Source organism: Aulonocara stuartgranti, assembly GCF_965226115.1.
Source record: "Aulonocara stuartgranti genome assembly, chromosome: 9".
NCBI lineage: Eukaryota > Metazoa > Chordata > Actinopteri > Cichliformes > Cichlidae > Aulonocara > Aulonocara stuartgranti.
Window position 1 is genome coordinate 21,839,377 of NC_138960.1, and position 12,723 is coordinate 21,852,099.

Below are 12,723 nucleotides of genomic sequence, written 5' to 3' on the forward strand. Positions count from 1 at the left end.
AGCAGGCTGCTTTGGACATTAGTAGGTGAGTCTGGGCGCGCTGTGGTGCGACTTTAAGTTCACAAAGCTTTAACTCCAATTGTCAGCTATCTGCTTGTGTTTTGCATGGTGTGTCTGCAGCTTGCACAGGATGCAGAACGAGCTGACTGGTGTGAAGCGGGCCCACCCTGCTCTCGAGCCTGGTGCTCATAGGTGACAGGCGTGTCACTGTGATAACCTTGTGTGGTGCATAACGCCCGCTCCCACTCCGACGTACATGTGATCGCAGTTTAAGAGGTACAAGGTCACGTTGGTTTAAAGCCAAAAAGCATGGCTAAAATATCCGCACTAAGAGACAAATGAACACCAGTTTGTGTTTCTGAGCCGTTAAAAGGATAAAAAAAAAGAGAAAAGCTTGTAGAGGTGAACGCTGCTGGCAGGAGTTTTCACACGCACGCTGTAAAGGATTCCTCTTTCTCAACATTTGCTTTGATACGCAGCAACAGTGCATAGCATATGACAAACTGACGCTTCTGACAGCATTCGAAATGACATTTGCCATTAACTTTAAAAAATGAATTAATAATTCGGGAGCTCAAAGAATCCTCAAAGGACACTAACAAAGGCGACGCGTTTGTTAGCTGCAAGTGACACGTGTTTAATCTCAGTTTTTTAACTCAATTTAATCTCAAATCGAAGCGGCGCATAATCAAAGACGCTCTTTGAACATTTCATCTCTGAATCAAACAAAATGAGATTGCCAGGCTTGACAGTAAAGACAGCCTCACATGGAAGGGAATAACATTAAAAGACAATTCTGCAATTATCAGATGTAGCCCTGATTTATTTATCATTACTGGCAGCTCTGGAGAAGCAGACAGCTGTTAGGCACAGAGGCAGCGCTGAAGAGAAAGCACTGTGGAGATTCTTTAAAGCACGAGTGAGCTCTGGGTGTTTAGGCTGTTTGTTGCGCCAGTTTAAGCCTGATTATGATCTTCATCTGCCGTGCGAGGGCTGCATATGTGCGTGTCAAAATCTGAGATGAGAAAGAAGTTAGCGAGAACATAATTAGCTCAGTTTTGCAGCCACGCAGCGAGCGAATCCCCTGCGTCGCTTATCCGGATTTTACAGGCAGTTCACCCTCTGCCTTTTCACCTGATCCTCTCACTCGTCTTCTCCATAGGTGCTGCTGGAAAGCTGCTGTACAGTGCTTGGCAGACCTGACAGCTGAGTGTTGAGAAGTGGTCTCCCAGGGGCCGCACAGGCGCACGGACCGGGTGTGTGTGTTCGGCTCTGGAAGGGGAAGCAGCCCCACTCAGGACTCGATGTGGTACCCAGCCTCTCTGCCCATCAGGGGAGAATAGGCCCTTCTATCTGCTTGGCAGCTCTGGCACTGAGAAATTGCCCATAATCACCCAGATAGCAGACTTTTGTCATCCTAACTGCGAGTGGGAAACAGAAGGAAGGTAGATTCATGTTGGGTAAACTACCATCGGATAATGGTTGTTCGAACAATATCCGGCTCTGGAGCGAGAATCTATCAAAACATATTGATCCTGGAACAAGAGAATTGGGTATGGCATGCGGAGCGCCTTTGTTTCTGAAAAGTGTTAGCTTCACAGAGACTGTACTGACAGCATTAATATATTAGATGGTGACTGTTGAGAGCCGCATGCTGAGCCTCAGACTGTAACTGCTGCCTGCTTGAGAAGCTTTCTTTCCCCTGTTTATTCTTCTGTTTATTTCTTATCTAATAGTAAAACAGCAGATTTGACCAGGGAGGGTATGTTATCAGAACAGCGCTTTTAATTAAGGACATTTTTTATCGCCACTTACGCAGACTGAGTCTTTCACTCGAGATTCCTCACCCTGCAAACCTTCCCAACAGACCTGAATTGCTCTCCCAACGTCTCATGTTTCCTCTTTTGTCTCTCCTGATGAGGACTGACTGTCATTGACTAACACTGAGTGCAGGGAGAATGGCCTTATTAAAGCTGGTGGAGGAAACCTGACACTCTGCGAGTGTGCATGTGTGTTGAGCGGTGACATTGAGCAACGCTAATGAGATAGATGTTCATTAAACATCGCAGAGCCACCAGGCCAATAAATCCAATCAAATAGGACAATGCCTGATTGAGCTATTAACAAGGCTGCAGGCTCAGGCTCTTTGCTCCCAACGTTGTTTTGACAGGCCCTGTATTGTCAGCTCATTAGTGCCACAACTCAATAACATTTGAAGATGATGTGTGCTGATTAAATACTTCACAATTTCACAATTTTGCTGAAAAGAATTCAGAGGATTCAGCTCAGGCGTGTTTCAGTCATCACATGCACTGAGATAATAAGGCTACGTTCACACTGCAGGCGAAAGCGCATCAAATCCGATTTTTTTGACCCTATGCGACCCATATCCGATCATGCTATGACAGTGTGAACGGCACAAATTCGATATTTTCAAATCCGATCTGGGTCACTTTTGTATGTGGTACTGAATCCGATACATATCCGATGTTTCAGAAAGCGACTGCTGTGTGAATGGTCAAGTCGCATTAAATCCGTCTTTTACGTCACTGATACAAGACAGACGTCAATTATCAGCGCTGGAGAAGCGCCTGAGAAGACATCGCGAACGCTTCCTGGCCATCCCGTGTAGATGTCAGTGAAACTGTTGGGAAGACAACGTTGGAGAAACGTGAACATTTTATTTGTACTGCATAATCTGCAGACTCTTACAGAAATCTGCAACTATCCTTTGAAGCACCGCTCCTCTCTAAAACAGCAATAAGGATAATTATTAGGTTATCTACATTATTATGTAGATAACAAAATAACTTAAAGCAAAAATTGGGAAACGTAAAGTCCAAAGTCTTTATATTAAGGGCCATCTATCAAACAATATAGTTTGCTCTGGGTCTAAACAGAGCGCGTTGTGTGTGACATCTTCTTTTGCGCATGCGGGCCGCTTTGAGCGTTCACACTGGAGCGCGTTTGCTGTCGCATTTTATTTGTAGTGTGAACGAGCAGACAAAAAAATCGGATTTGATCAAAAAATCGGAATTGAGCATTAAGACCTGCAGTGTGAACGTAGCCTAAGACTCAATCTCAATCTGGGTGTGTAATCCGAGTACACATAACTAGAAGACCCGTGACTCTGATGAAAGTTGGTATACTTAAGAAAATAAAAGCGTGCCTTATAAAATAGATAGAAAGACATTATTGGCCACGGAAATTGTCCCGCTTACTAAAAATACAAAGAAAATAGATCAATTAATTTAAAAAAGGATCATTTTTAGAGACTCTGAGTCTAATTAAAGCTGTCAAGGACGTAGAGTTATCTCTTATCCACTGAGATGGTTCCTTTTGAGAACAGGCTTGAGAACTGAACAGTACACAGCATTATGTAGCAGAAGTTTTAGGCTTCATCTTTCAAACTGTTAATGAATTTCTTGCAGCAGCTCCTCCTACAGCCTCTGACATCATCAGCACCAGTGGCAAAAAAAAAATGAGTGGAAATGTATAGAACTGGTTGGAAATTTGGCACCGCAGTTGTAAATACAGCAAAAATAAAGCCTTCAGCATCTAACTAGAAGAAATGGGGAGTTTTTTTTCTGTACTTCTGTAAGTTATCTAAGGTACCATACATATGCTTCATGCCTAATTCTTTATAATATTTAATTAAAGTGCAGTCAGTCAGTGAAAACTAATGAAACAGTCAAGATGGGGGAGACATTTGAGCGTTTAATTCTTAGCAAACAATAACTAAAGATCTCTATTTTTTTAAGGCATTGTGTCTGGATTATTTAATTAAACTGGATGATTTCAAGAACAATTAACATTTGAAGGAAGGTTCTCGGGGGGGGGGGGGGGGGGGTTATATGTTCTTTGTGCATTTGAAGAGCCTCGTTTACCTTTATTTTTGTCAGCGTATTTCCTGATACTACTTCACCAAATGCCAGAAAAGTGCAAATGCCTTTACTTTTATTTGTCTAATATCTTATTAGTTTTCCTTTAATTAAATCTTACCTACAGTCTGTCAGCTTTATGAGAAATCCAACTTTTTTAGCTGAGTATCCCAGCTTGCACTGTGTAAATGTCTTTAACTTTTAAGATAATAAAGGTTTTCATCAAGCCTGTGTTCAGATTTTTGTGTATCTTCTCACTCACCTGTGGACCCATTGGGTATGCTGGGTGAGTCTGGCCCAGCTGACTCTGCTCGGAGGGACTGCTGCTGGCGTCAGATTGAACCGATCCGTCACGAGCTCCTGAAAGAGCAACAGGCAGAGAGAGCCATGTAGCAGAGTCCAAAGAAAAAGGGAACAAAACAAACAAACAAAAATGAAATCCACCTGAGATAGAGGCAGGCTGGATAAGTAGATAAATGCACAGCACACGGTGCACTGCGATGTTACAACATAGAGTCTCGTACAGAACAGAAGAGGGCAGCTGGGGAAAGAGGGGGGGTGGAATTTGTATTTAAGTGCTTTATCAATAACCGCTGTAGCACTGAATAAATTACCAACCAGCGGAGAGGCTCATTGATGGGGGATGATGCATACTGGCGGGTCCCCGATGGCCTAGATTACCGCTGAGAGATAGAGCTCCACCACAAATGCAGGGGCCACATTATTCAGCCATTTACATCACTGAGTATCACTCATCTAAACCCACCACCACCCCCCCTGCTCTGGGCCTGCAGCCATGAGACACAATTAGACCTGTTTGCTATGAGGGCAGAGTGGAGCGGAGCAGACAGGGACATGATAATAAGCTTGCTGATGGCTGCAGGGAAAATAAAGGGCACCGATGATTGGTTATCAAAGCAATCCCTATCTGAGAGAATCTCCCAGCAGTCCTCTGAGTGTGGACTGCTCTAAAAGGTCCAAAAGGCTGATTTGACCCTCACTCTTTGACCCTGATGATATGGAGATCATGTGATGCCTTAATATTGACACAAAGACTTAAGGGCACTTCTTGAAAAATCTTAAATGATCCTAAATATTTACTATCCGACTCTGGCGATTTAAAAAGAAAAAAAAAACAAACGAAAGACTGCAGTAAAAATCAGGATAAAGTGCAGCAAGAAGTGCGGATTTTACAATTACACGATCTTAAAAACAACATCAAAGAAGCTGACAAACACCTGATAAACAAGGCCCAACACACACAGTAACCTTCTATTGATTTTCATGAGAAGACTTCAAATATGAGAGTTGAAAAGAAGCAGTTTCATGGTTCAGAGGATTAATGTGTTTTGAATAAGTTGGTTAAAGTGAACGTGTAGCGCTGCAGAAATGTAATCTTGCAAAACTATTACAAACAAGGTCCCTCACTTTCTTACAGTCTTCCTGTCAATACAGTAGATTTCTACTCATAGATTAATCTTATTGATGGCACGTTTTATTATATTAACCTTAACCTGAGTGAACAAAGCTGCCTCTGATTGACCTTCAAGCTCTTATTCGAGGTATTTGCGAGTTCTATTTGGAGACATCTTTATCAAGTGATGGTTTCTTAGAGGATTTTTCTTTTTCTTTTTTACATTGTATAATAATTTGAAAAAAAAAATGTCATCAGCGTGACATCCTGTCCTTTCCTTTTCAGCTCTGATTGATTTGTATGTAAAGGACATTTTTTTTTGTCTCTTTTTACAAAGTTTAGTTTAGTAGTTTCTAAAAACTATGGAAAATGTGCGCGCTTCCTCTGAGTACCATGTGTGCAGATAATTAATACATGATTTTTTAAAATTAAAAGTGTCTTATAAATTAGTCTACAGGTCATGAAAACCATGTCATGAATTTTCTTATTTTGCAACTTACGGGTTGGAGTGTATGTGAGAACTTCCTTTCTCTGCCAAAGTTAAATCAGCTCTGTGGATTTCACCTGAGAGATTTCTGTATTCATATTATTTTTTTCTGCTCATCTTTTTGAGTTGAAGCAGACACTTTTGGGACAAACTAGATGCCTCATGCTATCATGCATCAGTTAGGGTTCAGCAATATTTGATTCAAAACTGATGTCTGCTTAGGTTTCTCATTAGATCTGAACAACTGTACCCACCCTATCTCAATGAGGCGAAATGGCTCACTTCTTTTCAAGTCTGATTTTTCTAAATAAAGGCCTGAAAAAGCTTCACCGTGAACTGACAGCTGCTTATTTTTAGTCACAAATATGTCACATTATGTCAAAGACGGTGTCTTTTTTTAAAAAATAAAGACGTGTGGCAATAATTGCCCTTTGTTGCACTGTGGCTGTGTCACTTCCTGCAATATTTCACATTGTCCACAGTGGAGAAATACAAAAAAAGATAATGTTGATGTTATGTTTGATGTTTTCTTTTTGGATGAACTTAGGTGTAAGTGCTCGCTAACGCTATGCATTTTAAGTTTTGTGGCTAATTCATAATAAAATCCAGTCTTGTGCTTACAATTATATGCTGAGCATGAAGAAAATATTTACTTTGTATAAGCAGTACTTTATTTTTCTACACTCAAAAACATATTTATGCCAAAAATATGGAATCTGGAAGTATATGGAAGTATATTTTTCTTAAAGAATAATCTTTTGAATAAATAAACTTTTGATTTTATATATTTCATTTGCACTCAGGATGTTGCGGGTAAACTGCTGTTTTTTGAACAAATCCTGGACCGAGCCAGCAGCCATGGTACCATGAGAGACAGCTACCATGCTTCCAAAGCAACCAGGTTTTGCTAGCTGGCTGGTTTGAAGGTCATTTAGAGCCCCGCAAACCAAACATTGACCACCTGCTTCATGTTTCCTGTGAAAATGATATTTTTCTTCATCTTGACATCTCATTGGATCTTCTTCTTCATTTGGCTGCTCCCTTTCCCTTTGCCTCCATCTCTCTATATCCCAAGCATCGCCTTCGGTCACATCAACTCTCTGCATGTACTCCTTCCCTACATCCATGAATCCTCTGTCTCTAACTTTGTCTCCAAAACACTTAACCTGAGCATCTAATCCTCTCCCAAAGAAAATCTAAACATTTTAAAATCTGTCACTTCCAGTTTTGCCTCTTTTTATTGGCTAGACAATATAAAACTTGTATCTCCACCCCAAAAGAGACCGTTTAACTTTGAGGGTCGTAGACACTTTGTCAATTTGTCCACAAATGTGTCATATTTCTCTGGACAGGCATCAGTCAGCGGGCTTGTGTTATACCAGAAGTGACAATAACCATGATATTAGAAAATTAAATGGTGATTTGATGTTAACAATACAGTTATGATAATTATTGCTCTTATGCACTGTTATATCTCTCCCTACACTCGTATTATGAGTGTGAATCACTTGCAGAAATGAAAGCAAATAGACAATAAACAACATTAAAGGTGACTCATCTGAGGAAAATGTTGTTTTCATGCAGTCTTTTGGCTACAAGAGAAAATCTGATATTCTGATATTGCCCTGCTAGCAGCTGTTGTTTGTTATGAGAAAACTGAATGAGTCTTGCTATTCTGCTGATCCTTAAACAGACTTAAGAGCTGTGTGTCTGCATAATTTAACCAACATCTGAAAGCTGAACTATGTGTTGAATATGTTGCAATGCTACTGGACTGGACAACCTGTGGTGGAAAGAAAGAAAAATACTTTTTTTTGTAGACTCTCAATAGACTAAAATGTTCCTGTTTTTTTGATGAGCTTTAAAATTGAAAGGTTTTCATACTTCTATTACTCATAGTTACCAAGTAAATTTACAGGCACAATAAAACTGACTTACTTATTTCAGATGTACACAAAAAGAGGTTACATGTCATGTGGAATTTAATAAACCCGACCATGTTTTGAATGTAAGATACAAAAGGCCTCCCAAAAAGTTAACACATCTCTTTAAATGCACTTTATTCCTCATAAAACAAGTCTTCCCCTGAATATAATGGTAGATGAAATCAAACCAATCATGTGGAAATGGTTTTGAAGGCCACAAAACCTTGCTAAACTGCACAATGTCGGCAATGAATTGAAAAAAAAAAATTAATCACATTTCCACTCCAAAAATTGATTTTCTTCAATGGAATATCACAGCTTTTAAATAAAGAACACATCCCTGATGCATTGTGTCTTTTTATTCACGGCCTTTCGTTTTTTGTTAAATATACTGGGCATGCAGTGGTTTCTAGTACTTTTATAAAAGCCTCATACAAAACGTACTATTCAATAGCCTTGCCAGCAAGATCTTATTGCCTGTCAAGTATATTTATGCAGTACATTTTAAAACTCTCCTCCGCCAACTAAAATCATTTCATCTTTGCATAAAATCCAAATAATTGGTGAATGGCATGACCCAACAAATGAACCTCAAGCATTTGATGGTTGATGTGAAAGCCCAAGGGGGAGCCTGCTTTTCTAGCTGGTTTCTACCTCTGGCTGGCTGGCCCTGCTTCCCGATAAAGGTCCACATCCTCTCGCTTATCAACCTCGCGACGCAGTGGCTTTTTTGACAAGCCAGTCTCTTTTCACCAATTATTTCACCCATTACAGATCATGCCGTGCCCGGCCCCACCCTGTGCACTCAGTATCTGGAATTAAGATCAGTCTGAACATACAGGAAATACTTTGTGGCTGTATTACAGTCAATAAAAAGCAGAGATACTACAAAAGCCGTCATAATCTGCTGTTATTTATTTGGAAAAGCAGAGAATAAATATTACAGGACCATAAATTGTTGCACTGGATGTCATTAGCCGTATTGTCTCCAAGCAGTTAATTCTCAGTTTGAACCTTATCAAATGAAAGCAATTTTCCTTCCTCTAGACTTGAAACGGTCTTATTTTCATTTACTGCAACTCAAACTTTCCAAGCATCTCAAAGCAATTCTCTAAATGCAGCTGCCACGCTGTGATAACAATAACACACCCAGTAGTGCTACTGAGCAACTTCTCCGCCAGTGAATTATCCAATTACCATCATAACAAAGTCAATTAGCAAAATGAGGATATTCATCTAATAATGAAAGAACAACACTTTATAAAATCACCTATAAGCTCCAGAGAGTGGGGCTGATGACTGTAGTTAAGATACTGGTTGTGAATAATAGATTCTATCTGATAAACAGTGCGGGAGACTTAATGAATAACGATTCGTTGATGCCTTTCATTGCATCATTTCACAATAACTTAGAAAGCTTCATCCCCCTTGCAAATATCTGTAACGTTAACATGTTTATCGCTGGGGAAGAAATCGATAATAAATAAATACACATGCACATCTCCCCCCAAAGGATTTGTGTAATTTCTTTAACTAAATTAAATAGCTGACAGAAGAAATACCCGGGGAGTCAATCTTCAATTCTTCTTTATTACTAAAATCTCACGTACACGTTTGGCTTTTCTTTCCCTAAAATAAATAAATAAATAAATTTAAAAAATCTTCTTGTCCAACGTGAATGATTCTTAAATGTATTTCCAGATGGAGACTAATGCTGCATACAGAAGAGGAAAAATAGAGTATATCTCGATCAAACCTTTACTGAAAAGAAACGCCTTTGATGCCGTGATTATACACAGGTCACACAATGGATAAAATGGAATGAATGGATGTATTGATGTGAGGAGAGATGAAAGAAGAGGACAAACGGATGAAAGAACAAGCGTCGTGCATTCAGCATAGCTTTACATTTATCTAGGACATTCAGGGTACATCTCCTTTTTTACTTTATGAATTCCTAAGCAGCTTTAATTGCCGTTGTAACTGCGCAAAGTGCCTTTAAAATACAGCTTCATCTGGAGGAACAAAGCACCCTTTAGCCCACAAATGTACATACATGCATGGCTTCGTGGCCTTGACTGCTTACACGAAGCAGTCTTTATTAAATTCAAACTCTTTCTGACGGTGACATGACGGGAACATCAGAGCAAATTCGCTCTTTTAAAAAAATGTAAGCGGAATAATTATGTTTCTTACAGAGCACTGAGTGCAGCTGGATGTGAGTTATGCCATGGAAATATTGCCAATATCCACCACTATATAAATTCTCTCTCATTGATCACCAAAGTGGCCACTGGAGAGTGACTTTCAATGCCACACAAGGCAGAAGGCCTCTCAGGGCTACGTGGGTGCTGAGGGAGGGAGGGTGGCGGGGGGGCAAAGAGCTATATTTATTTGACTTCATTCGGCCTGTCTTAATGCAGCGAGCCCCAAGGACTGCACCACAAAACAATTAGCCTGGATTTCATAAAGCAATCAGCACGCCACCTTGTCTAATGCAACCGCTTCACACATTGACAGTCTGTATAAAGTGGGTGTTATTGAAAGCTGTTCACGTTAGCTTTCGCCTCAGTGCATTTATGAATCAATTTTTGCCCATAAAAGAAGCTTTAACACTTAAGCTATTTTAGTGGAAATGCATTATGTAAGTTGTCAAATGTACGAGAGGCCCGGTAACGATTCAGGCTCTTCAGAATGAATAGCCGGCCCCCATTTTTATAATGGTCCTTTTGAAAATGTCTGGCTGAGTGCGTGTGTTTGCTATTAAGATGTTGTCAATCATTTTTCCACTGAAATCTAATCCATGGAAAATAATTTCACATTTAAAAAAAAAAAAAAAAAAGAGTGAAGATTAAAAGTTAATTATGTCCTTAATTGTTTGCTGAGCGGAGCTGCTGCGGCGCTGCGACAACACGCGACACTATAATACGGTTTTCATCATCAAAAGTGTGTTGCGCTGCTGACTTGGAGCATTTATGTTGGACGGGGATATGCGGGCTGTCGGAGCGTAAAGGATGAGCGCGAATAGACAACAAGCCACATCATACACAAGGTTTAATTCCATCAATACACAACCAATTGTCCCAGATTGTTTGACCATTGATTTTGTTAATACCACTTGGAAAGTTGATGTGGCATTGCGCTGAGAGCCGAGAGAGACAGACCATTTCACTTTCATTTTTCTATCTCAAGCAGCGTGGAATAAAGTCTAAAAAGTAATGTTACACCCAAGGCACAGTGCTTTATAGAAGAGAGCAGCCTGTAATATGCAGTGCGAGCTTTATAGTGATTTACTTAACTCCTTGTAGAATGCAAGAGAGCCAAAATCACCAGTGATTTAGCTCAGTGTTTCATTACTCCCACCAAAGCCCTCAACAATAACACAGGGCATAATCTTCTGCCAATAACTCCAGGTGCTCTTAGTCAGATGGCTCCCTCTGGACCTGCAGGGAAGTAATACTCTGTTTAGAGGCTGGGGTGGAGAAGCTGCAAGGGATAGGTCAATAGTGTTTCTGGGGATAGAAAATCACCAGGGACTGACTTTTGAGTGTCTGCCGGTAACACTATTAGCTACATTATGGCTACTGCTGCCGCTAGGAGAGCTGTCATTTCCTTAATTAAGAGCACAGCGAGGGGCAAGAGGGAGAAGAGGCCACGGCAATCTCTCCGGGCCTCCCGCATTAAAGCCTGATTCCTCATCGCGCAAGGGCGGAGACCTTACAGGGGAGAAAAAAAATCTACCTCATTCGTTATTCTGGCACAAAGTGGAATTATGGAGTTAGGGAATTACGTCGGAGGTGGTGCCAAACAGAAAGGATTTTACACCTCAGCAGTTCTGCGACTTGTTCTGAGGCCATGTTTAAGCCAGAAGCAGATGAGGAAGATCTCAAAGGACAGACAAAGAGGAAGTGGATGAAAAACGAAGGCGACAGGTTATGTATGAAAACAACAGAAAACAGTGCACTTCAGTTTGTAGAAGAAAGCCTGCAGTTTGTGATGAACGGGTGAGGAATATGCATGTAAACAATGCTTAAAGCAGCGAGGGTCATGTGCGCCAACACTTACGCTCTCACTCATGGCCACAGGTCTTCACCAAAAGGCTCTCTGACATGAGAGTGCTCTGCTTCGGCTCTTACCTGTCTCTTCCTTGATGCTGGAGTGGGGATGGAAGCGGCACAAGCACAAGAGGGACCAGAGGGAGGTAAATTGGTGAGAAGAGGCAATGCCCATTTCAAAGGTCAAGAAGGAGAGATGGTGTGATGACGAGAGGAAGCAGGAGAAGGGAAGAGGAGGAGGAGGAGGAGAAGAAAAAGAAGGGGAAAAGAGGGCTTTTGTGTTGCATCCTCACAGGGGACTTGGGACACTTTGCACATGAGCACATCTGTTATGGAGCGTCCTCCTCATTCCCAAAGCAATGTCAACCTGATTAGCTCAGGGTTGAAAGAGGCAAATAACAATCTAAATTATTCTTCATCCTTTTAAGGCCATCAGTAAAGGAGGGACGCTGCGATGAAGACTAGTCTTAGAGAGCTGTAAGCCTTTTAGGAGATGCCTGCTTCACTATTGCTCCTCCTCTTAAATTACTTAAATGATATTTGCTGTAAATAGGATTCTCCCGCCTGCAGCCTGCAAGCCAGTGATGAAAAAAGGCCTTCCTTGCACTCAGTATCATACCACTCTACTTTGTTTTTATAGACAAACCCACATAGTAAACCTACAGCTCTTAAAGTAAAGCTAAAAACATTTTAAAGCAAAAAAATTGCAATAAATAAATAGAGACTTGAGCTGTTTATTGCGAACTATTTCAGCTTCTCTTTGTTTTTTTTATCATGTGAAACGAATAAATCTGGATTTTAAGTCACTGGTTGAACAAAACAAGAGATTTAAACCTTAATTTCTGTGATGACTCCTTTTTTACTATTTGCTGATGATTTTACACCAATAAATTAGCAACTGGAAGCAACTTTTAGCTGCAGCCTTGTCTTTGACTTTAAAGTAAACTGAGGGCAGTAAATA

The 12,723-nt window shown here is 40.6% G+C and overlaps 1 protein-coding gene across 4 annotated transcripts in view; it reads right to left on the reverse strand.

Annotated features, from left to right (window-relative positions):
* Window positions 1–12,723, reverse strand: part of pou6f2 (POU class 6 homeobox 2) — a 78,263-nt gene that overhangs the window by 50,558 nt on the left and 14,982 nt on the right. For all 4 annotated transcript variants that reach the window (XM_082546886.1, XM_082546883.1, XM_082546884.1 and 1 more), the window contains one exon: window positions 4,144–4,241. In XM_082546886.1, coding sequence (XP_082403012.1) covers window positions 4,144–4,241 — 98 coding nt within the window. The remainder of the gene's footprint in view (window positions 1–4,143; window positions 4,242–12,723) is intronic.